The sequence below is a fragment of the Camelus ferus genome, chromosome 2 (assembly GCF_009834535.1).
Source record: "Camelus ferus isolate YT-003-E chromosome 2, BCGSAC_Cfer_1.0, whole genome shotgun sequence".
In the NCBI taxonomy this organism is placed as follows: domain Eukaryota; kingdom Metazoa; phylum Chordata; class Mammalia; order Artiodactyla; family Camelidae; genus Camelus; species Camelus ferus.
In genome coordinates, this window is record NC_045697.1 from 104,756,675 (window position 1) to 104,783,529 (window position 26,855).

The 26,855-nt window shown below is 42.7% G+C and overlaps 1 protein-coding gene across 17 annotated transcripts in view; it reads left to right on the forward strand.

Annotated features, from left to right (window-relative positions):
• The first annotated feature begins 317 nt into the window (after positions 1-317).
• ARHGAP10 (Rho GTPase activating protein 10) overlaps positions 318-26,855 on the forward strand; it is a 301,268-nt gene continuing 274,730 nt past the window's right edge. For all 17 annotated transcript variants that reach the window (XM_032464674.1, XM_032464692.1, XM_032464726.1 and 14 more), the window contains exon 1: positions 318-732. In XM_032464674.1, the coding sequence (XP_032320565.1) occupies positions 579-732 (154 nt within the window). In that variant the 5' untranslated portion in view covers positions 318-578. The remainder of the gene's footprint in view (positions 733-26,855) is intronic.

The following is a 26,855-nucleotide window of genomic DNA, read 5'->3' on the forward strand; positions in this document are numbered from 1 at the left end:
CAGTGAGTCAGCCCGAAGAGGGGAGCCGATGAAAAGGGGAGGCGCCCGCGTCTAGGGCCGGAGGAAAGCCGCGGGGCGAAATTCTAGACCGAGGAAGCCTCGGAAGGAAGAGGAGGGGCAACTGCGCGTGGGGAAGACAAGGAAGAGACGTCTGAGGGAAGGGAAGGGAAGGGAAGAGAAAGGAGAGGAGGAAGAAGGCAGGCAGAGGGGAGAGGAGTGGGCGAGAGGCCAGCGCGGGGCGGGGCGCGGCGGGAGGCGCCCGGGGCGGGGCGGGGCCGGCTCGCGCCTCCGGGAGGGCGTGCGGCGCGGGGGCCGGGCCGGGCGGGGCGGGGCCGCAGTATCCGAGGTTCGGCTGGGGCTGCCGGGAGCTGAGCGCTCAGTTCTCGTTCGCCTGGGCTGTGCTTCTCCGTGCGGCCGGGCTCACCTCCGCGGGGCATGTCTGCGCTGCTCTCGCCGCGCGCCCGGGGCTGCTAGCTTCTCCGGCGCTTTCTGCCCGCGTGGCCCCGCACCTGGCCGCGACCCCGGAGCCCGGCTCGGGCAGTGCGCGCGGCGAGCTCTGCGCGCGGACCGCTGCCGTCATGGGGCTGCAGCCCCTGGAGTTCAGCGACTGCTACCTCGACAGCCCGTGGTTTCGGGAGAGGATCCGCGCCCACGAAGCGGAGCTGGAGAGGACCAACAAGTTCATCAAAGAGCTCATAAAGGATGGGAAGAACCTCATCGCGGCGACCAAAAGTAAGCAGGGACTCGGGCGCGCGCGAGGCCGGGAGGAGCCTGTCTTGGAGGGAGACCGACCGTCTCGTGCCCGGGCCGGCGGCCAGAGGAGCGGGAGATTCATCCGGGGCGGGAGGCCCCGGGGTCGTTCCTCCGCGGTTCCCCTGGCAGCCGGGGGGCAGGCCCCCTTTCCTGCCCCTGCCCGACGGCCAGAGCCCGAAGTGGTGAGCCCGCCAGCCCCGCTGCTCTGGCCCGGCGCCCTCGGTCCCTGCGTCCCCCGCCGGACCCGCCCGCGGGCAGGTTTTATTGCACCCTAGAGCTGCTCACAGTCTCGTCCGTAACAGAAACGTCAGTTTTACTAGTCTTGTTTCTTGACCTCTCAAAAGAACTTGCCTGGGGATTCTTTGAAAACTGGCTGGGAGTTGAATTCTTCCGAACCCCCTTAAACTTCACCCTTTCCGTGTGGTTTTCTGACCTCCTCCGACAGTCTCGTCCTGGGCACCTTACTGTGCTAAACCAGAAAGTCCACCTGGCGTAGTGCTGCCTTCCGCACATTCCTCCCCTCCGCCTGTGCCGAGGAGGGTTCAAAGATTGGGGCTTGTGAGGGTGCGCAGACAGCCTGCCCCCTGGCCGGAGCGCCACTGCCTGCAATTAGGGAATTCCATCCTGGTAGCGCTCGATCCTTCCTCCCTGGTTTCTCTATCTTTTGAACAACTAGGAAGTGGCCACAGGAGAAATATGGTGGATATGTATTTATTATCTGAGAAGAGGTTGTGTAGGAGGGAGGTGGCCTGAAATTCGCGCTGAAACAGAGTTGGTGATGCTGCCGGAAATGGGGGAGGCACTAGCTGTAGTGAGGAGCATCGCAGGCTGACCACACCTGTAACCTCTAACCCGTTGTGAGGAGGCCTGTGAGTGCTCCATTTTCCCTCTGAAAAAAACCTGCTCCCTACCCTACACTCTCCATTTGGCATTAAGGAAGATGAGACCATCCCGAACAAACTGTCTCAAGTACCCAGCAGCACAGCGCCTGAAACAGTAAATATTCATTGAATGAGTTGAAAGAAATACGTTCTCATGGGAAGAACTGAGTGAACCGTCCGAGTAATTTTGGAAGCAAGTCACTCCACTTCTCTGGCTGACGTCCAAGGTTCCTGTTGGTTCCGTGACCTCTTTGGTGTTGCAAAATGAGCATTGGGAATGGCTTTCTTTGGGACGTGTGACTAGGGGGCATGTTTGGTTGGTGGCTTTCCAGTGCCTTGGCATTGGGTTTGTGTGTGGAGATGGAAGTAGGGAGGGGCTATAAATACGTAGGAGTGAGCAGAGGAGGCCAAAAGGGCATGGTGTGTGTGTGTGTGTGTGTAGTGAACATGGGGAGAGGATTCTTCCTTCTCTAACTTGGTCTTTTTTTGGGGGGGGGGTGATTAGGTTTATTTATTCTTAAAGGAGGGACTGGGCATTGAACCCACGACCTCATGCATGCTAGGCATGTGCTCTAGCACTTGAGCTATGTCCTCTCCCCTCTAGCCTGGTCTTAACCAGTGTCACTGGCTGGGGAAGTGCACCTTCTCTCTTACTGGCAGTAGCAGCTCCCTCTGGGACGAGGGACACGAGGAGAGAGGCAGATGGCAAAGCCAGTTTGGCCACTGGTGGAAAGCTATTTATGTGACTGCATGTGCACCCTTCTGCCAGCAGGACCCACGCCTGGTGTTCCAGTGGCAGCTAGTGCGTCTGGGGCCAGCCAGAAGCCTCTCTCTCCAGAATGTAGACTTTCTTGAATTTGTGAATTGGCGTCTTCCTCCTTTTGATTTTTGTTCTTTAACATCAGAAACATAATTTATGCTTATGTTTTAGAGAACATCCAAATAAAAAAAAATTTTTTCTTGTGTTGTTTAATTCACTTACATTCTTTCCCAGAAAAGGACAAAAACACAGGTTTAGCTCAATGGATATTTGGCAAGTTAGGAAGACGTGGCCTTAGCCCAGCTTTCTCAGTGAAATTTACATCTAGCTCCTATCAAAGACTGATGGCGCTGGACTTAAGTCAGGACACCTGAGTTGAATTTGCCTTCATGATTAGGGCCTGGCCATAGGACAGTTAGGCAGGTTACTTCTTTCCTGCTCAGTTTTTCTTGTCCTGCTTCTTAGAGGCATGAGTAAGATTCTTCAGTGTTTGGAGATGGCTTGATGAGGTCATTTGAAATTGCAGTCTAGGTCAATCATTGGCCGAACCACTTGAGCTTTTCTGTAACACCTGAGTCAAGAGGTGGAGGAAGGACCTGAAATGGGGGGGAGGAGCTTCAGAAAGAGTTAACAATCACCTGGGTCAGACTGATTCTATTTTCAGATGTTTTACACTGTTTTGCAAAAATGGCATTTTGTGCATTTTCAGAATTCTGTGCTTAAGTAATTTTCTGCTCTTAATTGCCTTGTAAGATGCTTCTTGCACATGCTCAGTACTTGTTGGGTTTATGGAATTTTGATGTCTTGATGCTTGGAATAGTTCGCAAATATTTAAAGCAGTTGGAAGCAGCTTCTGTAGGACCTGAAGGCTTACTGCAGAGTTCAGTTATGGAGTGATCAAAAAATAGTTAGCATCTACAATCTGTTTAGTATTGGGATTGAGATGCAAAGAGTTAAGAAGGTAGAGGCCCTTGTCCTTGAGTGTATTGTCCTGTGGTTGTACTCAATTCAATCTAGGGAACATGTTTGAACTCCTGAATGCCTTGTGCTCAGTTCTTGAAACAAAGGATACACTGACGCACATATTAAAAGGTTGAAGATTCAGTGACAGGTATTCTAACTTTGACGGAAACAAAAGTGTGTTGTAGGTTAGAGTAGAAGTTTGGGAACTCATTGGTGTTTTAAGGAAGGAATAGAACCTTGTAGAACCTTGTGAGATTGGAAACAGCTGAGAAGAAGTCAGAACTGGTGTCGGACGAGGATAAGGAGACCAGTTTGGCTGGAATGGAGATTTCATTTGGGGAGTAGAATGAGATCCAAGGAAAGGTCGTTTCAGATTAACGAGGCCATACAAGTGGGCTTAGAATGTGGGCTTTATTCTGCAGAGAATCACTGATTTTTTTTTTCAGCAGAAGCCTAACGAAATAGGAAAGAGAGGGTTTAGAGACAGTGTTTGGCATGTCTGTGTTGGGTGAGTTTGGAGATAGCAGTGAGGGTGGGGAGGGGCTGCCAAGAGGAGAGTCTGGGGTCATTGATTTATGGGGTGGATTTGGAGATCATTCACTCGGTTCAATGGAGTCCTTGTTCGAATGGCTTTTTGAGTCCTTTTTTCACTCCTTTCCTTTCCTAGAATAATCAGTGTCTTCTTTCAGTACAGTTTAAACTTTTGTAAGGCTTTTATGTGATGTCTGTGTAGTTTCAGATGCTTATGATTCATAGAAATGTGTCGTATATTTACCAGAAACAGCAGTAAGCCATATAGGCTTTTCTCAGAAATTTTTACAACTAGGGAATTCTTGAGAGAATATATTTTGTTCCAGAGGAGAAAATAGATTTTTTAGGACAAATAATCCTTAGAATTCTTAAGGACTTCGTAGCTCTATAGAATGCTCTTGAGTAAACTTAGATTGTGTGTGCGTGTACGTGTGCATACTGGAGGGGCCCTCATAAGTGAGCTGCTCTTACCACAGACATGGAGAAAGAGGATAGTGGCAGCCAAGATTAGAATTTGAGTCTCCTAAGCCTTGATTTTGGTATGTCTTTTAGGCCTTGCTAGATTAATGATTTTTGTTTTGTTTTCCTCGGGACAACATAATTTTTGTTCCGTTTTCCTTGGGACAACATAAAAGTTCCCTTTTGCTGTCTTTGTGTTTATTGTTTCAGAGAAATGGTTCCTGTGGTAATTCCTTTTGGGGAAATTTCTCAGGTTGCTATCGCATGGAAACATGCGGGGATTTGGAAGACTTAAAAGAATTTCACTTTGTCAACTTGAGCCCTGACCTCCTTGCTTGTAAAATGCGACTGTTGCATATAGCCTTGAGGGCTGAATTGAATAACACATGTGAAAGTGTTTTGAAAATATAAATGTAAAGTGTCTGTGTAGACTCTATTGTTTGCCCAACTGACATTCTTTTTCTGTGACAAGCCAAATTTTGTTCAGGTGTCTTTTCCCTTTCTCACGTGACTCATGGAAAGGTGATTAGGGGTAATTCTGATTAGTCTCACTCAGTGGTTCTCAATCCTAATCCTAGCTGACCATTAGAATCACTTGGAGCTTTAAAAATGAGCAGTCAGGGTTGAGTCTAAGGACTCAGTGCAGTAGATCTATTTTCTGGGCTGGTAATCGAATGAATGAGGATGCATTCACTTCTGACCAGTGAGACACTATAGGGTGTCTGCTTGGGACTTTGGAAAAGGTTTCCTTGTGTGTGAGAGGAGACTCATAAAAAGGGTTTTTGATTCTTCGGTGATGTCTGGTTGTGTTGTCTGGAGCTGCTCCTGCCATCTTGGGATGGTGAGTGGAGCCAAGGTAATTGTAAGGGCCATTGAAGCAGAGAGGTACCTGAATCTGGGTTTTTGATGCCATTGTGGGAGCCATGGATTGTTCTGTGCCCGAAGCCCACGGCTGGTTATCTTGCTAAATGACATGAGTCAGTTTGAGTGGGATTTTCTGCTACTTAACACCTTAATTTTGATGGAGTGGTATCATTGCAAATTTTGTGCTGATGCATCCATTAAGTGGAATTCAGAGGCATAGAGGTAAAATGCTATTTAAAAAGTTAATAAACTACAAACGTAATTTCTCCCTGAATGGAAAAGAATAGTCATCTATGTTCTTTGCTTCAAAGAAATTACTGTGGACCCCCTACAATTCAGAGCATTACCTGGGGTAAGTCTTAAACTCTTACTTGGGGTTTTGCTAGTGGGCTGATTTCTAGTGTGAATGCAGACTTGCTGGAAAAGGAATTACTATCAGACTTGAGCTGGGATGTGCACCCAGATAGTCTTTAAAGGCTTTACTCACTACAGCTGGTCCTGGTCTCCATTTAGAGTAGTTCCTATTTTGGGCTTCACCAACCAGCCATGTTTGTGTAGAATGTTTGACAGGTCAGTGAGTCATCGGATGGTCTGAGTCCTCCTGATATGCTGTCATTCCCTGCCCTTCCATCTACTGGGGTTCCTTAACCACTTCCTTTTTACTCTGTTTACTTGGAGGGTGGGGAACCAGGGAGCATTGTTGACTTCTGGAAGAGGGAGAAAACGGGAGGAGAGTATTTTTGTGTTTTAATCTTTAACATAGCTGGTGAGACAGTCTGGTATAAAAGATTAAGAGCATCTCTAGGGTGCTGGTCCGTCTGGGTCCACATCTTAGCTCAGCCACTCGTTCTCCGTGGAACCGAGGTCACGTTGCTTGGCTTTTCTATATCTGTGTTGTCATCCATACAATGGAGGTGGTAGTATTATCTACCGTATGGGGTTGCTAGTTGGGTTAAATAAATGAGGTAATACATGTAAAGCATTTAGAATGAGCACTCAAATGTTAACATTTAGGATATATTGTATAAATTGCAGGTGTATGTTTTAACACGGAAGTCCTTTTCTTGCCTGAAAAATGACTGCTCTGGCCCAGAGACTAACGTCCAACCTTTTAGAGGTTAGTAACCCTAAGAGTATATTTGTCCAGATCATCTGTGGGCAAGGCAAGCTCTGATAAGGCTTTCAAAGTGTGAATGTAACTCAGGATGCTGAAGAATCTGGCAAGTAAGTTGATGAATCAAAGCTGAGTGGTATCTTGGGAAAATATTTTCCAGAATTTGTTTCTGACTCACAAATATCTGGAGACAGTGTGGAAGATGTCACACAGGCTGTTGTAGATCTAGCCCAGCCGGCAGCAGCTGGGGCTCAGGCCTCCAGGAGCAGGCCTCTCATCCTGGGGACTGAGATAAGGAGGAGCTGAAGAGGGCGGGGAGAGCTCTGCTCAGGGAACTGGTGATGACGTCATCAGTGGCTGGAGCCTGCAGATACTTAAACGTTGCGCTGATGCTTTTAGAAGGTATTAACTTTAGTGTTTAACATGCAGGAAACCCCAACAACTTGGTGGACTGTGCTTGTGTTTGCTATGGGAAATTCACCATGTGAAGGAGAAGGCGGCCAGGAAACCTCCGAAAGGGAGGGTCCGAAGGGTTGTTATGTAATCCTGTTTTCTGCATGAGAATACTCAGAGTCCCCTGGACAAATTCCCAAAGAGGCTGTTTTGAATTCTGACTCCAGTAGCTATCGATCACCTCATGACTTTTTTTTTTTTTTTTTTTTTTTTTTGGTGGGGGGCAAGAATTACGAAGGAGATAAAAATATTGTGTGGTCTGCTAGGTTACCATAAACCATGCTTAAGTGATTGCTGGCTGTATGTGGCAGTGAATAGGTAAAGTGTTTACATTTGACCATGGTAATAACATGTGGTGTCTCTTGTCCCTTTTTAAAGGTTTAGAAACATAGCTATGAACGTGTTGCTGTATAGGACTCAGTGTTGTCTTGCATTGCCTTTGATTTTCTACATCCATTTAATGAAAACTTCTAGTCAGGTTGGCTCTATTTCAGGATTTGTAGCAGAGTGTTTGGAGATTTATTGATTCTAATTCTGATTAAGGGTGTCTTGGATGTTTTAGTAGGTCCTTTTCACAGAGTTACATTTCAGAGACAAATGGGCAGTTACAAACCACAACTGAAAAATGTTTCATGTTGTTCAAAATGTATATAATTTAAATAATTTTAATCATAGTAGCTAACTTTTATTAGGCATTTGCTATTTGCTTTACTTTGTGGTAAATTCTGTTATTTAATGTGAGGACTTCCTCAACGAGATATGCTACCATTTACTCCATGTTACAGATTAGAAAACTGAATTTGGAGAGGTTCGGAGCTTGTCCAGATCACACCATTTGTCAGTGGTGAAGCTGGAATGTGAACCCACATTTATCTGTCTGACTCCAAAGCCCTTAACCACGATAGTGAGCTGTCTCCGCAAAGGGGTGTGACTGCCGTCTTCTGTTAGGGGACGTTATTACGACAAATCCCAATTACCTGGAAAGTGTGTCCATTTCATGATCTAGTTAGGAGACGATGCTTGTCAGCTCCGCCAAGGACCATGATTTTAAATTTAAGGCCGCCTGGGATGGTTACTGTAAATAAAACCGATTGTTAATTTTTGGAATAAGTGTAGATATTCAGAGGATGGATTGATTTAGGATCAAAAATGAGCTGCACACATCCGCGCAGAGTATCATGTCCTTGTCCTCCGTCTCTGTCTTAGTGAAGTGTCTCCACTTCTCTCCCCATTAGTGTCTTTTTTCTTGTCCTTCCTCATGCCACCTTTGAGTAAATTTTAATTTTGTTCTCATATTTAAGTATTTAGGCTCTTTCCCTTTACAAAAATTTTGAGATATTTTAGAAATCTAAAATGATACAAAGAATCTCCCAATAAACATCTCTTTATTTGCTGCTCAGCTTGGAAATAAAAGCTGCCTGTCTGCCTCTTCCCAATGGCACCTGTCCCAGGAGAGAACCCGTTCTTCTCCCTACAAGGTAGCAATTATCTCAAATCTGGTGCATAGTATTCCCAGATATTTTAATACATCTGTACACATTCCTGAATAATAGCTAGTATGTTTTGCATGTTTTTAGACTTCATATAATGAGTTCATACTATATGTGTTCTTCTGTAACTTCTTTTTTTTACCCCCTCAACATCACATTTGTGAGATTTATCCATGTGGATACAGGTGGCTTTATTTCATTTAGTTTGACCTCTTTTTCCTACAAGTGGCATTTTAAAAGACTTGGTCAGTTGATGTTATGTAGATGTTACATAAATAACAGATGTTGTACTATATACCTCACACCTTGGCATAGTTTTGATCGCAAAATAGTACATTCAGAGAATTTATTCAATATGAAAGCCTTGTTGTAATTAATTTGATAAACTTTAACACACTAGCTTTGACAACAATCTGTAGTTAAGGAATCCATGAATTTTGAAGACATTTAGTAAAATTTCTTTTTGATATTTTATGTTAACCAGCATAGCATGGATAATCAGGGCAAACCAGTTTAAATTTCAGGATTGGAAGAAATAACTGGTCTGAGTCACAAACAAAAATCTTTAAGAGCCATTTTGCCTCACTGAAATTAGACATCCAGTATTGACATGTAGGGTAAAAAAGATCATATTCAGAAACACAGTGCACATTAAGGACTCTGGAAACTGTCAGTCTAGTTAGGTCAGATGGATGTGATTTTTAAGCAGAGAATGGTTGATATTTTGTGACAGGCCTCTATACAAACAGGAACCACAGCCTGTTTATTTAATTATCCTAATATAGGAGCATAATTTATAGACTTGCCAAGGGATGCCTTTGTAATGAGAAAGCCTCGACATCCTTCTCTTGACACAAACAAACATGTGCACTGAGAAAACCCCTGACGCTTTACGTTCTAAGGGCAGCATCTCCCTGAGCCCCGGGATGGGCTGGGATCACAGCCCTGCTGCTGTGGCTGCAGTCCTGGCTCCCTGGTCAAACTTGAATTTCCTCCTCGCGCTTCCCAAGGAGGGTGTTCGTCCTGTGCCGCTTGATGCTTCAGCAGGGAGTGTGACTTCTCCTTCCTCACTGCCCAGCTCACCCCCGGCACTGTCTGCCCTTGGGCGCCGAGGTCCCTCACCCTCATGGTGAGGTGTGTGGCTGGGGGACTTCAGTTGGGCTGGAGCGGTGTCACTTCAGGTCTGAATGCTAGATATGTTTAAGACTGTCTTAAAAGCATGCATACACTTTTTTTTTTTTAAATCTCTGCCTATTAAGTTACATCCACCACTTACTCGGTGACCTTTGGGCAAATGACTGAAATCCTCTGTGGCTAACTTTGTTTCTTTGTTAGTAAAATGGAAATACTACCAACTCTCCCTCAAATGGTGGTGGTGCTTAATCCTCAAGTTACATGTTAAAAGATCTTAGAACTCTGCCTGGCCTGTGGTAGGTACTGGCATCATCTCCATCACCACCACCAGCATCATCATCGTTGCTGAAAAAGCACCATCCTGACTTCCTTTGGTTGAACTTGAGCACAGTGGCTTTACCTGTAGCGACAGTAGAAGTGGTTGGTGAACACATGTTCTTTTCTCTTTTTGAGGCTAACCATATTTTGAAGCACAGGGCCGAATATAAGCCTCTCATTTATTAAATAGGAGAAACCATCTGTCTCCATGTGTTGAAATCCAGTGCATTACCCAAGATCTTTGCTTGAAAGTTTTGGAAACAAAGCCAAAAAAGTGCAAGGGAGTGGAGTGTGGTTGACGTGTTATTACTCGTACTGGAGAATCTGGCAGCTGTTACCTCTGTCACTCTGACACATAGTTTTGTTTTTCTTTGGTGAAATGCAGGTCAAAGGCAGCATAGCAAAATATTAAAGATCATGGTCTTTGAAGTCAAATCTACTTACTGTGTGACCTTGGGCAACTCACTTAACTTGTTTGTGTCTGTAAAATGTGGATAGTAATTTTTTTAAATATCTTTTTTTTAAAAACACCTTTATTATGTCATAATTCCTGTACAGTAAACTACACATTTCAGATGTGCAATTTGACTTTTGATAGATGTATATACATCAGTGAAACCATCACCATAATCAAGATAACTAGCATTTCCATCACTCCCCAAGAGGTGCAAATTTTGAATTCCCAATTTATCCTTTCCCATCCCCTTTGCATCCTGGTAACCATAAGTTTGTTCTCTGTGTCTGTGAGTCTGTTTCTGTTTTGTAGATTAGTTCTTTTGTGTCCTTTTTTTAAAGATTGTGGATAGTAATTTTATTTCCATGAATGTTGCTAGGATTAAATTAGTTGGTTATTCGTAAAGCACTTAAAAAATGTACTGAATTTCTGTGCAGAACTTAGAGTTCTAATGGGATAGACAGAAGATTCATTAAGCAATATCATTCACACTGTTCAATGAGAGTGGAGAATGGAATGCTATGGCCGTTGTTAACAGGACTAACTAGGGGATTAAAGAAGACTTCAAGAAGTTGGTAACCTCTACGATGATATAGCAATCCTACTCCTTGGCATGTAACTGGAGAAAACTCTAATTCAAAAAGATAGTGCTGCTCTGAACACTGGGATGCATCTATTTACAATAGCCAAGACATGGAAACAACCTAAATGTCCATTGATAGATGACTGGATAAAGAAGATGTGCTGATTTGTGCACACACACAATGGAATATTACTCAGCTATAAAAAAGAATGAAATCATGTCGTTTGCAACAACATGGATGGACCTAGAGATTATCATACCAAGTGAAGTAAATCAGACAGATAAAGACAAATATCATATGCTATCACTTTACATGGGGAATCTAAAAGAATGAGACAAATGAACTTTCAAAACAAACAGACTCACAGACATAGAAAGCAAACTTATGGTTACCAAGGGGAAAGGGGGAAGAGGGATAAGTTAGGAGTTTGGGATTTACAGATACTAACTGCTGTATATACAATAAACAGCAGGGTCCTACTGTATAGTACAGGGAATTATATTCAATAGCTTGTAATAACTTATACATTTTTTTCAAATTGTTTTTCACTATAACTGAATCACTATGGTGTACACCAGAAACTAACACAACATTGTCAATGAACTATACTTCATTAAGAAAAAAAAAAAAGAAATTGATAACTTCTAAGCTGAGATCAGAAGAAAGGCTAGGAGCTTTCCACGCTGAGAGTGGGACAGGAGGATCCTCTGAGTTCGGTGAAATGCATGTGGGAGGCCTGGAGGCCAGAGATAGCATGTGTGTGGCTGCAGGACCAGTGCAGGTGCACTGGGGCAGGGGGCTTGTGCGGAACGGGAAGAGTGGGGCTACAGAGGAGGCAGGGCAGGGTTGGGAAGGGCCTGCTGAAGTGTGTCGAGGGCTTCAGACTTCATTTTGAGGACCACGGGGAGGTGATGGAGACATTTTGAGCAGGGATCAGCAGCACCTGAATTGTTTTAGAAGAGTTGCCCAGGCTGTGGCTGGGAGGATGGATTTGAGGACAGCAGCACTGGAGCTTGGGTGCTCACTCACCCAGGCCAGAGGCTGTGGTGGCTGGAGAGGCAGTGTCTCAAGGAGTGGCAATTTAGAGGCTGTAGGCTTTGGTGGGTGCTTGGGTGTGGGAGCTGAGGAAGGAGGCACCCGAGATGATTCCTCAGTTCCTGGCCTGGGCAGGGGGTGCTGGTCCCTGAGGTAGTCCAGCCAGGGGGATGGGTTTTGTAGAAGCGAGGGTGTTTTTGGTTTGGATGTGTGGAGACCGAGTTGCTTCTGGGCGTCCAGTGGACACTCAGGGGCTCGTTTCTTTCATGAGTGTGTATTTCAGAAACAGGGATTAGAGCTGAAGATTCTGGAGACACAGCACAGAGACAGGAAATGACCCCGGCCATGGGATAGAATGTAGTGAAGGAGACTGGTGGCTCAGGGCGGGTCCTGAGGGATGCAACTTTTAAGGGGTGGGTAGAGGAAGAGGTTGAGAAGGAGACTGGAGAGCAGTAGCCATTGGGTGGGAGGGAGAAGGGGGGAAACCTACAAGGGGTTGCAAAAGTCAAGGGCAAAGGTGGTTTTGTAAGGTAGGAGGGGAGTGGAGAGGTCATGCTACAGAGAGGTCAAGTCCCAGGAGTCCAGGTGACATGGACTTAACAAGACAGAGTCATTGGTAATAACCGAGAGATGGGTTTGTGGCATGGCTGGGATGAGAGCCTGATGGCACAGGGTTCAGAAGAAGGTGCTTGGAAAACAAGTGAGCCTGTGGTCCAGGGAGTTCCCCCAAAATATGGGTTAAGGGGTGAGATCTGAACATGCCAATGAATGTGTCCAGCAGAGAGGAGGAGAGGGAGATTCAGGGAATAGTCCTGCATGCAGGGGGCTTCTGAATAGCATGGAAGATAGGATTCAGATTCCAGGTAAAGGAGGGGGACACATCTACTTTGGTAACAGAGGGGTGGAAATGATGCGCACATAGCTGGGTAGACTTGTAGATTTGTGTCAGGATGTCGAGGAAGTTATGAACTGATGGATGTATTTGCTATTGTAAGGTAGAGGGCAAGATGGTTTTCAGTAATGAATTCTTTTAATTTCTCCCCTATCACATTCTTTTTTCTGGGTAATAATGTATGACTTGTAATAATTTTTCCTCATAGTCTGAGCTGGATGGCATAGAATATAGATGTTCAACTGAGAAGAGATAATAGGAGGCAGGTGAGGAGAAAAAGTAGCAATAACATATCTGGAAGAACAATCCTCAAGACACCAAGAAATTCCTGTCTTTCAGAGTTTGTTCCTCTGGTGCTTAGGATTGAGTGCATTATTCAGACACTCTTTAATATTGGTTTTTAAAAAAAGAATTAGATGAAAACACCTTTTTCTTTTTCCCAGAGGGACGCTGCTGATTTTCTTGTCTGATCTCAGTGGAGTCGTGCTGGTTCTCTTTGGATGTCTGCACAGAAGACGTTTCCCTTGGTGACATCCGGGAAGAGATCCTAGGACTTGGGGTTTGGAATAGAGCCTGGGAGAGTTACAAGAGTAGTCAGTATCAGTGATCTAAAAATATCTTTTCTTCCTCCATTCTAGCTAACTGCTTGGGTTCTCTAGTTTGAGAAACAGTTCCTAGAAGAAATAGGATGACTGTCAGTCTTCTAGTGCAGTGGGGTGCAGACAGCCCCCCTCTTCTCTGGCTCCCATGCACTGACTACAGGCACCGGGTACCTTCAGGGATGGGAAGTGTGGAGACAAGCAGGTTCTTCAGCGGGAGGGATTCTAGGACTCAGCGAAGAAGTTCATTGCTTGTGTCCCAGAGCTAGAGTTCTTGGTTGGTTTTTGTGGAAAGTGTAGGCTTTTTTTTGTTTTTTGCCTTGACAGTTCACATTTTTGGCATAAGACATCCTGTATAACCTCATTCATTTCCCTCTGTTGCAAACAAGAGAAACCCAACTAAAACCAGTTGAAGCAAAAAAGAGACTTTTTGGCCCATGTGAGTGAAATCTCAGGAGTGGAGTTCCTTTAGGAACACCTGAATCCAAGGGTTTGAGTGATGGCGTCAGGTCTCTTTTTGCATCGCTAGCATTTCCCGCAGTTGGCTTGACCCTCAGGTGGGCACACTTTGCACGGTGGTGATAGTTTAAGGCTTACTGACATCTTTCTCATCACCCTGGGAATTCGAGAGAACAGCGACTCCTTTTCCCTAGAGCAGTGGTTCTCAAACAGATGACTGTGGCACCGCAGAGATGTTTTTGTTGTCGTAGTTGGAAGGTGACGGTGGCATCTAGTGGGTAGAGGCCGATGATGCCGTGCTGCCAAACCCCTTGCAGTGCCCGGGATCAGCCCCTGCACAGCGGAGAACCAGCCAGCTCGAAGCTCACTGTGTGGAGGTTGAGAAACCCTGCCTCTGAGATAAAGAGACCATGCAGTTTATGTCAGAATACCTTTGAGGGTAAAATTCTGCCGGGGACAATAGGCATGAAGTGGTATTGTCCTGAGTGACCTGGACATGTGGTTTTCTTCCTCCAAGGCCCTGTCTGTCCTGGTCACTTGTCCAGCCTGGACCCATCACTGAGCATGGTAGGTGGGATACTTTGTTCAGCCTGAGTCATGTGCCCACTGCTGGGCTGAAGAAGCCGGTGGCCAGTTATGTCTGCCTCACCAGGGGTCCCACCGAGGGATGTGCAGAACATAGGAAAAAGCTGATATCCAGTGTGCAAGCAAACTTGGGTTTGTTTTTGCATACTTGCTTCTCTTTTATTTATATTATACAAATGGCTCAGCATAAATTGGATAAGGAATTGCAGTTCAAAGAAGGTACCCATACCAGTAACTGAAATTCTTACCAACCCCAATCAAGTTGATACATTTTTATGATAGTACACGTTTTAAAGTCATTTTAATTTCTAAATTGTCACATTATAAAAATAAGTTCCTAGTAGATAGGAGAAATTGAATACCTGTTATTTGAGACGGTTACATGACTGAACTAAAAAAAAAAGTGTAGAAACAAATGAATAAAACTAAATACTCTCTGCTCTGGGAAATATATGGAAAGACAAACTCAGCAAATAAATTCTGTTCATTATAAATGCATATTCATAATCACATTGGCTAATTTTTTTTTTCCAGTATAAAGATTTAGTTACAACCAATATTCATCATAGGAAATACCTCCTTGTCTCTTTGAAAACCTATGTCAGTATTACTCATATCAAAATAAGCTGCTTTCAAAAATGCAGTTCCTTTGCTAGAGCTGTTTTGTCTGGGCCTAGGGGCTGCATGCGTCCCACACGTGAGGACCCTATGAGGATAGTGAGTCAAAATAAGAATGTATGCCTTCTCTTTTTTCCAATTGCTGGATTGATTCATTTGAACCAAAATAGAGAAGGGTGGGAGAGACGGGAGGGCGGAAGTGAAGACTGGTACTGTGCAGCCTGCCTGGGTACAAAATCACGGTGGTTGATCCAGTGCGGTGGTTGGCGTCTGTGCCTCACAGGACTCAACCTCTGAGGTACGGAGTAGCTACGACACTTGTGATCACTGGCGAAAGCGTAAAGTAGTGAACGTTTATAACATTTTAACTTGTTGGTGTACAAGAAAATATTTTGAAAACTAAATGGTAATTTTCTGGCTTAACTTAGGTTTCTGATATTCATGTTGCCCCTAGTTTAGTTTTGGAGAAATAAAATGTTGTTAAGAAAAACTGATACATGGGAGGGTAATTCATCTGGCAGTGTGGATTGAGTGATTTTTACATTCTTTTCCCTTTTAAACAATCAACAAAAAAATTTCTTGAACAGAAATTAGAGCAGATTTTAAAAATTCTAGTCAAAAATATTCCTGGCTTAGTTTTAAGTTTGAAATCAATTGGGAAGTCCTGTAAGCATCTAGAAAAGTTGTCCAAATAAGTTTGTTTTCTTCTGAAATTGCACGATTGTCTCTGGAAATACTTTCTTTGTCTCTTGTGTATGTGGGATGGTATCTGACGCAGGGATTTGAAAGTAGGTAAGTGACCTCTTTGGACGATTTTCTTTTCATTGATCGTCTAGGGGAATTAAGATGGTTAAATCAAATATTTATGATGTGAACTCTGGAATCTTTTGGAATTGAGTGCTGTGTTTTAATTGATACTGTCCAAAAGGCTCGTACAACCTTACAGGTTAACCTGGTGACGAGCAGCCACACATCCAGAAACCAGATGCATCACTGAACTGCAGTCAAAAGTTTGTTGCTGTAGGATGGTTTGGTGCCTTTTGGCAGTGTCTACCAGACTGTCTGCTGGACTCATGCATCCTGATGTTCATCCAAAAAAATGGTTTAAAAATGTGTTTTTCTGTCTGGAGAACAGAGAGGCAACTTTGTAAAGATCGTCACATTTTGTGACTTTGAAGTTTCCATTTCCAAAAGCTTTAAAGCTGAAAAATAGAGTTTGGAGTAAATGCATTTCCTCAGTTGAATGTTTGCAGTGAGAGCACCATGGAGAGGAGTGGAGAGGGAGTTGGTTTCATGGTGGAGCTAGTCCATCGGTCAGCATTTGACCTTTGAAAGGGATGGGGGAAGGGCATCTTGGAGCGAAGCCCCCTAGATAGTGGCGTGTTTTTATGGCTGTATATGCAAACCCAGAGTTTATATGAGGAAGAAAAGTTGGAATGAATGGAATGAAATGAATATATATTCAGCTCTGTGGGCTCACATTGTGCGTGTGATATAGTCAGAGTTTAGATGTAACTAAACCACGTTTATTTTTTAGAGGAGATCAGTGATGATGGCTTTAAAGTGAGTAAGTCATCTCAACTATTTTTTTAAGCTGTGTATGAATATCCAACTTGAATTTGTTTAAATGAAAGTGGATGTAAAATATCTTTAAATTAAAACAGCAATGAGTAGATTACTGCAGTCTCAAATAAGAGCAGTTAGATTTTATTTTAATTTTCCTCATCATCTACTTAGAAGTTGAGCCATTGGTAAACATTATCTGAGGTGTACTAAAACAGATTCCTAAGTTTACTAGAAGTAAGGATGATAATGGTGGTGGTTGTAGTAGTAGTAGGAGTTAATAGGGATTTTAAATTAAATTTTTAACGCTGTGTAAGGGTCCAAGGTGTGTTTAATTAGCACTTCTCATAGCAGTCCTGTTTGGTAGTTCCTCTTATAGTACATGCCATTTTGCAATTTAGGAACCCGGGTTTAGAAAGGTTGAGTTACTTGCCTGGAAAGCTGTGTGGCCCCCGCCAGTCACTCTCTGAAGCCATGAGTTTTCTAGAAGAGCATACATTCTTGCCATTGATACAGTATGTATTTCACAAACCTTATCTTGAGTAAAGCCATGGGGGAGGGAGTTATGTCCGCAAAGCGCACTTTAGAAAATTTAAAAATTTTCCATGAAGGTGATAAAACTTCCTTTAAGCTATTAAAAGTCACAGGAAAGGAAGTCATTTTCAGATGATCTGGAATAGTGGCTATCCTATCCTACTTGTATTGTAAAAAAATGAAAAAGATCATTGTTGTTTGCTTTTTAGCCAAAGCAGAATTTAAAAAGTAGTGTTCTTGTTAATGAACAAGAGGGCGCATTGGGTTTGAACTGTGCTGACAGCCGGATGTTACTGGCACTTTGAGCTCCCTGTCTTATCACTGACAGGCAGAGGCCAGCAGGATTTCAGTCCTTAGGGGAGAATCTTTTCCTTCGTGTTGCAGAATGGATGCTTTCCTGTCAGTGCCAGTTTGGACCCTGTGCTGCTTATCGGATGCCCCTAAGCTGTACTTACTTTCTTCCCAAACAGCCATTTCTTTTCTTTTAGGTGTCTTCTCATTCTCCTTGGTGAAGGTATAAATTATCTTCTGGTTCCCCTAGGAGGAACTTGCTATCCAGAATGTTAAGAATTTTGGCCAAAGTCAGAGACAATGATTAACGAAGACATTGTAGTTAGTTTTGAAATATTTCAGAGTTTATCTGATAAATTTTGAATTTAGTAAATCTCAGTTTCCACAGACAAAGCTGGAATTAAAGTCCTGGTGTTCTGACTTTCGCTGTGAGTCTGGAAGGTACGCCCAACTCTTTTACTCTGCAGATGAGGAAACACGCCCTGTGTGCTCATAGATGAGTGCTTTGTCCCATCTGTTTGAGGAAGCTCATTTGTAGCATTGCATTTACATTGAGGTCATTTGTTCTTATCTGTATATTTACCATGTAGTGATGAAATAAATGAGGAAATCATATTTAAAGGGTGATTTTTTTCTTCTTTTGAAACAAACTTCATTGATGCTCACGTCATATTCACGTGTATCAAAAATTCAGATCAGAGTGAGAGAAGCTATTGAGACTCAACCATTTAATTATTCCTGTGATGGAAAGCCCTTCCTCTTGATGCCTGGTTTGAAGTTGAAGTAGGGAAATTGAAGAATTGACCAGGGATGATGTGACATTGTTTTGTGGCTGGGGCTTCCATTCATCAGCTACTACCGGTCTTGATAGAGACTGAATGTTCCTAAAAACCTCCCGCCCCTCACCTTCCAGATCCCAGTAGACGCTCAGCCCCTCCAGGGCATTATCTGATTTTCATCCCCAGCCAGGGCCTAGAACTATGCCTGGCTCTCTGGTGTTGAATTAATCCTTGCTGAGTAAATTCCTGTCCGGCTCCTGGAATGTTGGCAGTGTTTGAAGTCAAGTGATATCAGTTAAAGAAGCAGATGAGAATGTGAGAATGCAGGGCTTCTGATGTCTGTCCTGTTCCCGAGCTGCGGTTGGAAGACGCAGAAAAGGCCTTTTTTCACTTTGTACCACATGGCCCTGTCTTCTGTCTCCGTTTCCTGGCAGGTTCCCGCCAGGATACTTCATATCTGATGAAAACAGTCAAAATCAGAACTCTTGGAAGGGAGAAGTGCTTAGAGTCTGGTTAGAAAGTTGTTTTGGCCTAAGTGGAGTCGATCAATCTTTAGAGCCTGAAGACAGGCCTGGGGGAGACTTGGGGCACAGTTGGGAGAGCATTCAGATTCCTCTCTGCGCCCTGGACTGCTTCGAGATGGAAAGGAAAGCTCAGAGTGGTTAGTTTATTTCTTTTGGTTGACTTTCTATCGTCATTCCTTAATGACTGTGTATATGTAATATGCTGAAAAGTCATATACAGATTTTTCTTTAGTCTGTCTCCCTTTAGGGATAAACAGTGTGGGTAAGTTTTCACTGTTACACATGAGTAAAGGTGGGGTATGACTGTTTCATTTGTTTCACATAAAGCAGAATAACAGGAAAAAGACAAATAAAAATAGTGATTTTGCTACACAGTGAAGTTGTGCATTCTTTTATTAGATCTACTAGAACAGGGTCCCTGAAGGAATATTAAAATTCGTTCAGAATGATAGCTTTGAAACATTCCCAGGCAATAAAGTATAAGCAGTCATGTTATTTAAGCAAAACTAAAGCTGTAATATTAGAAGTCCATGTTGTTTCAGGAAGAACAAAATGTCATATTTTTCCTTCTTAAAGTTTTTTCTTGCATTGCCAGCTCTTGTGATAAACTGAGCCTGGCCATTCTGGGTTGGTGGCATCACTTCCATTTAATTTTCCCCCGAAAATTGCAAGGCCTCCCATTCCTTTGGGCTCTTTGTAAAGAGGAAGGGAACCTGGCTGCAGGAATATCAACTGGTACCATGTGATCAAAAAGAGAGAGGGCTCTTTTTTTTCCTTTTTCAGTTTTATTGGGTAGAATTATTACAGTTTGACTGCACATATACATTATGTTGCATGTAAATACATCTATACAATATACTGCACATATTTTTTGTTTACATATATGTACTAATCATTGTTTCTAAGAACAGATTAGAGCTTCAGCTTTTTTAACTTACGTAGTTATCAAAGGAATAAAGCCCACCACAAAATAAGAATCAACAGAATGTCGGTGATCCAATCATAAAGGACAGTCAAATGTACTTACACATATTCAAGAAATTGATCATCTAAGTTATAAATAATAAGTAGTTCATTTGTGTCTTTATTTTAAAATTTTTTTTTAGATTCCACATGTAAGTGATACATGGCATTTTTCTCTTTCTGGCCCACTTCACTTAGAATGATGATCTTCAGGCCCATCCATGTTGCTACATTGCTGCAAATGGCATTATTTTATTCTTTTTTATGGCTGAGTAGTATTCCACTGTATATATGTACCACATCTTCTCTATTGGGTCATCTGCTGATGGACATTTGAGTTGTTTCCATGTCTTGGCTATTGCATGTACTGCTGCTGTGAATATTGGGGAGCATGTGTCTTTTTGAGTTTTATTTTGAGAGAGGATTCTTTGAAAACAGTGACATCACTGGCCTTTTCTTTGGCAAGCTGCTGATAAAATGTGGTAGGGAGTAGCTCTGCTTTGGCTCTTTATAAACACAGTACAGAGAGACCACCCTCTTTGCTTCTTTGCCCTTATTAGAGTGTAGGTTATACTTGTCCCTTTGTCTCCTTCAGAAGCTAGACTGTCACTGCAGAGCATAGGGTGGTGTGTGTGTGTGTCTGTAGTACATGGTGAGTCAGTCCCGTGGCTGTATTTTGCCCTTGGTTTATATTGCAGTGTTTATCCCATTATATCTTTTTAAAAATTTTATTGGAGTATAGTTGATTTGCAGTGTTGTGTTAGTTTCAGGTGTACAACAAGGTGATTCAGTTCTATATATCTATTCTTTTTCAGATTCTTTTCCATTACAGGTTATTACAAGATACTGAATGTAGTTCCCTGTGCTATACAGTAAGTAGGTCCTTGTTTTGTTTTGTTTTGTTTTGTTTTGTTTTGTTTGAAGCCAAAAAGTGAGTTTATTTGAGGTTGGTTAGGACTGAAGGCCAGGAGACGCAGATCCAGGAAGCACTTGAATTGGGTTCCAGCAGACTACAAAATGGGCGGTCTTTATCTATTTCATATATAGTAGTATGTTATCTGTTCATCCCGAACTCCTAATTTCTCCCTTTTCCCCGCTACCCTTCCCGTCCAGGCCCCTCTCCCCTTTCCCCTTTGGTAACCATAAGTTTGTTTTCTGCCATTGTATCTTGGAAAGCAGTGCATCAGTAACAATGGGCTGCATGGGACAGAAAAACGAGTTGACAGACCTTGACCCTGTTGGTTGGTTGATTTCCCTCCCCCCTCACGTAACATGTGAATAGTAGGTGATTGCTGGCTGTTTTTCAAGGATGATAATTCTTCAAGTTTTATGGCTCTTTGCTCATGGTTTACAGGATAGTCTAGCCATGACTCCCCCTTTCTGGGGGGAAAAAGGGGGAAAGAAGAAGAAAGGAGGAAGTCTGTATCAAAGGCTTTCCCAGAAATCTCCCATCAGCCCCTGCTTATACGTCATTGGCCTAAGCTTTCCCATGGCTTCCCCTCGCTGCAAGGAAGTCTGGGAAAGAGTTCTTTGTGGCAGAGGCAGGCAGAGGAAGAGAAGATTGGAATGGCTGTAGAATGAGACAGTTTCTGCATCTGCCCAAAGCAGATCAGAATTCTAGTGGTGAGGACCTTCATCGTGTTTCTCCATTCAGCATCAGTTAGTCAGCAGGTGTCCCCTGAGCTCTGTTGATATGGACTGTGTTGTTACGGATCTTAGCGAGCCAGAGAGACATGCAAAAGTATAATATGCTGTCTTATTAGGATTTACAATCTAGTTATAGAAATAAAAAACATGGGAGGAGGGATAAATTAGGAGGTTGGGATTAACAGATACACACTACTACTTATAAAACAGATAAACAACAAGGACCTACTGTAGAGCACAGGGAACTATATTCAATGTCTTGCAATAACCTGTAATGGAAAAGAGTCTGAAAAATATTTATCTGTATCTTTTTATCTGTATATCTCAATCATTTTGCTATATACTGAAACTAACACAACATTGTAAATCAACTAGATGTCAGTAAAAAAAAATTGAAATAAAAATAAAACACATGAAAGAAATGGTTCTGTGAAATTTAAGTGCTATGTTTTCTCACCAGATTATAAGAAGAGGGGCCTTCATGGATTCTTGGTGTAATTAAAAAGATGTATTCAGGGAGCAAGTTATGCAAATTCCAGAGGAAGGTTGTTCCCCTCAGAGCAAGTAAAAAGCCTTAATTTGGGAGGGAAAAAAATGTTTCCTTGGAGAAGGTAGACTTGACCTAGGGTGGTTGAGGGACTGGAGTGTCTGGGAAAGGGGAATAGCTTGAATACCCAGGATCATTTAGGATGTAGTGGAAAATGTTAGGGCTTATAGGAAGGATGAGTGTGGCTCTAAGTTCTGCCCTAAAACAGAACCAGAAAGTAGTTGTGATTTTGGAGCAGGACACACGGAAATATGCGATTTGAAGAAAAATGATCAGATATTCCTCTGCGGGAGCAGGGAGAGAGCCCAGGGAAGTGAATAAATGAGGCCAAAGGAAAGTTAGAAGGACTCATTGGCCTCTTAGATTTGCTGGAAAATCTAAATCAAATATAATGTCTTCAGCTTGGCACACCAGGAAAGAATTAAGAAACCAGAAGCAGAAAGTCACTGGGAGCACAGGGCAGTCTCGTTTTGAGCCAAAGTCTTGTGCCCCAGCTCGTCTTCCCAGTCTTTGCTGCTCTGTGTCCGTCATCTTGTTTTCCTTTGACCAGCTTCCACCTGGGTAGCATCAGTAGCTTCTCTTTGTTCATTTTCTGCTTCCTTCCATATGGGCCACTTCTGAATGTTCGCCTAGCCTCACTACCCAGCACTTCATGTCTGAGTATTTCCATATTGCTATGTCAGCTTCTTAAAAATGTGATTGGCCAGCCAATGACAATTGTCCTTGTCTGGGGAGAAGTTGTCTGACTCTTGGGAGGTCACTGGCCAGTGTGTCGACTGGCTGCTCTTGGATCTGGTGCCCGCCCCCGCCCAGCCGGTTGTAAGCTGTGATACAGAACAGGTTTGCCCAAGATTGCCACCTCACCAGGGCCCGGAAAGGGAGGGGCAGACTGGGTTGAGGGGCAGGCACAGTGCAAGTATGAACTTAGTACCTACATGTGCCACGGCTTGCTTGGTGTGTTATAATCATGTCTTTATCAAGAGGAGCTGTTTTCCACTTAACTCTGTACAGAATGTGTTGCAGTTACGTATGAGTAAACCTTTGGCTGATACTTTTTTTTTTTGGTATTTATTTTGTAACAGCTTTCTTGAGATGTAATTCACATGCCGTGTGATTCACCCATTTAAAGGGTACGAGTCAGTGGTTTTACATATGTTCACAGATCTGTGTAGCCATCACCGCAGTCAATTTTAGAATATTTTCATCTCCCCAGAAAAAACCCCTAGAGGGGTGGGTATAGTATAGTTCAGTGGTAGAGCACGTGCTTAGCATATACAAGGTCCTGAGTTAGATCTCCAGTACCTTCATTAAATAAATAAATAAACCTAATTACCTCCCCCCCCAAAGTTTTTAAATTAAAATTAAAAAGAGTTCTTAACTCAAAAAAAGTAAAAAGAAGAAACCCTGTATCCCCTGGGCTGATATTTTTGATGCTAGTAATGTGTAACATGCTTCCACACTCCAGTGTTTTTCAAAGTGAGGCCTTTCTGAACACAGTGTTTCAGTTGCACCCCAACCCCTTCCCCATTCTTCCTCCCCCTTCCCTGCCTTTTATACACCAGGGCACCTGTCACCTAGTGTGTGATTTTATGTATCTATTTTATAATTTCTTTTTTAAATTTTTTATGAGGGTATTGAGATTTGTTTATTTTTATGGAGGCACTGGGGATTGAACCCAGGACCTCGTGCATGCTAAGCATGTGCTCTACCACTGAGCTATACCCTCCCCCTGTGTGTATTTTAATGTTTGTTTTTCTCAGAATGTAAACGATGGAAGCAGGGGTTTTTGTCTTACTTACAATGTAATAGATATTTTAAGTAGTCAGATATTTGCTGAATAAATGAATTACAATCAATTTGTTAAGCTTCCAGCTGCCAGTTGTGCAAAGAACTCTGTACCTTATCTCATTTAAGAGCTACTATCTTTATTTTATTCATAGAGAAATTGACGCTCAGAGGTGGAATAACTTGCCCCGAGTAGGTAACAAGCAGAGCGAATCTGTGAATCAAAGTGCAGCTCGTTGCTGTCTAAAGATGTAATGTAAACCGTGTGTATAATTAAAATTTTTCTAGTAACTGCATTAAAAAAAGATGAAATTAATTTTTAATATATTTCATTAATCCAGCATATCCAAAGTAGTGCCATTTTAACATAAAAATTGTAATCAGCGTAAATATCTTTTGCACTTATCTTTGGAATCCAGAGCGCATTTTACACTAACAGGAAACATCCATGGAGACCAGTCACATTTCCGGGGCTCAGCCCCACGTGGCTAATGACTTCTGTTGGGAGCCAAGGTCTAAGTGACATCAAATCTCACGGTCTTGGATCTGTACTTTGCTGCTTCCCGGTATTCAAGTCGCCACCCCTTTCCAGCTTGGGAAGATGATTTGATGCTGACCATTTACGGAAGGCTTAGTTTAAATGCCTAGCTCCTTAGATTTTCAGAAGAGCTCGAGGAAGTGAGTACTGTCAGGTTCCAATTCCTGTCCAGTCGGCAGAGAAATTTTACAGATGACGATATGGAGGTCTAGAGAGCTTATCGCTTGTGCAAGTTTACAGGGTTTCTACTGGGCAGGGGCAGGTGGAGAATCCAGCTCACGTGAGGCTTGGGATAGTCCTTCAACATAAAGCTTCTCCCCCAAGTGCATAGCTGGCCCAAGGACGCACGCTGAGATACCCGGAGGTTCTGTGTTGCTGGCTGCAGCCTCTGTACATTTTGACCCCTCCAGTCTTTCCTCCTGTTTTGAGCACTGTCTCTCCTTCCCTACCCTGATTCACTTGTTGTATCTCTTCTAACAACTGGCTTCCTTTTGGGACTTTCTTATTTCCCCAGATTCTCCCCTGGAATGTCCCTATCCTGTCCCTTTCATGATAAATAACTTCAAACAAACAAACAACAATCTTTTAAGAAAGAGACCTATTCATTTGCCGACTTGATTATCTGAGGGCCGGTTCGTTAGTTGGCAACAGAACTAGTGAAGAAAAGATGTTCTCATTTGTGGCTGGTTTCCCGGCCTCACAGGTGGAGGGGCTCTGTGTCTCCTCTGGGCGGGAGGGGAGAGACTGCAGCTGTGTGGGTGCTGGGTGGGGCTTTCAGTGGCTGAGAGCTGGGAGTTCCTGCTAGGCTTGTGGAAACTATGTGCATTGGAACAAAAGACTGGGTGTGAAGTTAGGGACTGGAAAAGAGCTGCTTATGGGTAGACATTTCGGAGAGGCAGTTTATTTGTAAGTTAAGGTATCCTCTTTCTAGTATCCTGGGGTTAAATTTCTTTAAAACGGTTTAAGGCTTCTCTGGGATTTTCTTTTTTCTTTAATTTTTTTTTTTTAAAGATTGAAGTATAGTTAATTTATAATGTGTCAGTTTCTTGTGTACAGCAAAGTAATTCAGTTATACATATGTATGTGTGTGCATGTATATATATATATATATACACAAACACTTTTTCATATTCTTTTCCATTATGGTTTATTACAGGATATTGAATATAGTTCCCTGTGCTATTCAGTAGGACCTTGTTTTTTTAAATCTATTTTATATATAGTAGTGTGTATCTGTTAATCCCAAACTCCTAATTTATCCTTCCCTCACCCCCTTTCCCCTTTGATAACCATAAGTTTGTTCTCTATGTCTGTGAGTCTGTTTCTGTATTGTAAATAAGTTCATTTGTGTCATATTTTAGATTCCACATATAAATGATATCCTAGGATATTTGTCTTTCTCTGTCTGACTTACTTCACTTAGTATGATAATCTCTAGGTCCATGTTGCTGCAAACAGCATTTTTTAAATGGCTGAGTAGTACTCTGTTGTGTATATACAGCTTATCTTTATTCATTCATCTGTTGATGATTTAGGTTGCTTCCATGTCTTGGCTGTTGTGAATAGTGCTGCTGTGAACATTGGGATGCATGTATCTTTTCAAATTAGAGTTTTCTCTGAATATATTCCTAGGAGTGGGATTGCTGGATCAGTATGGTAACTATTTTATTGTTTTAAGGAACCTCCATACTGTTTTCCATAGTGGCTGCACCAATTTACATTCCCACGGACAGTGTAGGAGGGTTCCCTTTTCTGCACACCCTCTCCAGCATTTGTTGTTTGTAGACTTCTTGATGGCCATTCTGACTGGTGTGAGGTGGTACCTCATTATAGTTTTGAGTTGCATTTCTCTAAGAATTAGCGATGTTGAACATCTTTCCATGTGCCTGTTGGCCATTTGTATGTCTTATGTGGAGAAATGTCTATTTAGATTTTCTGCCCATTTTTTGAGTGGGTTGCTTATTTTTTGTTATTGAGTTGTATGAGCTGTTTGTATATTTTGGAAGTAAGCCCTTGTCAATTGCATTGTTTGCAAATATTTTCTCCCATTCTGTAGGTTGTCATTTAGTTTTGTTTATGGTTTCCTTTGCTGTGCAAAAGCTTATAAGTTTGATTAGGTCTCATTTGTTTATTTTTGCTTTTATTTCTATTGCCTTGGAAGATTGGCCTAAGAAAGCATTGCTACAATTTATGTCAGAGAATGTTTTGCCTATGTTCTCTTCTAGGAATTTTATGGTGTCAAATCTTTAAGTCTTTAAGCTATTCTGTGTTTTTGTGTGTATGTGTGTATCGTGTGAGGGAGTAGTCTAACTTCATTGATTTACATATGTGGCTGTCCAGCTTTTTCAACTTGCTGAAGAAACTATCTTTTCTCCATTGTATGTTCTTGCCTCCTTTGTCGAACAGTAATTGACTGTGGGTGTGTAGGTTTGTTTCTGGGCTCTCTGTTCTATTCCATTGATCCATATGTCTGTTTTTGTGCCAACACCATGCTGTTTTGATTACTATAGCTCTGTAGTATTGTCTGAAATCTGGAAGGGTTATTCCTCCAGCTTCATTCTTTTTCTTCAGTGTTACTTTGTCAATTCTGGTGTTTTTATGGTTCCATATACATTTTAGGATTATTTGTTCTAGTTCTTTGAAAAATGTCCTGGGTAATTTGATAGGAATCACATTAAATCTGTAGATTGCTCTGTGTAGTATGGCCATTGTAGCCATATTAGTTCTTCCAATCCAAG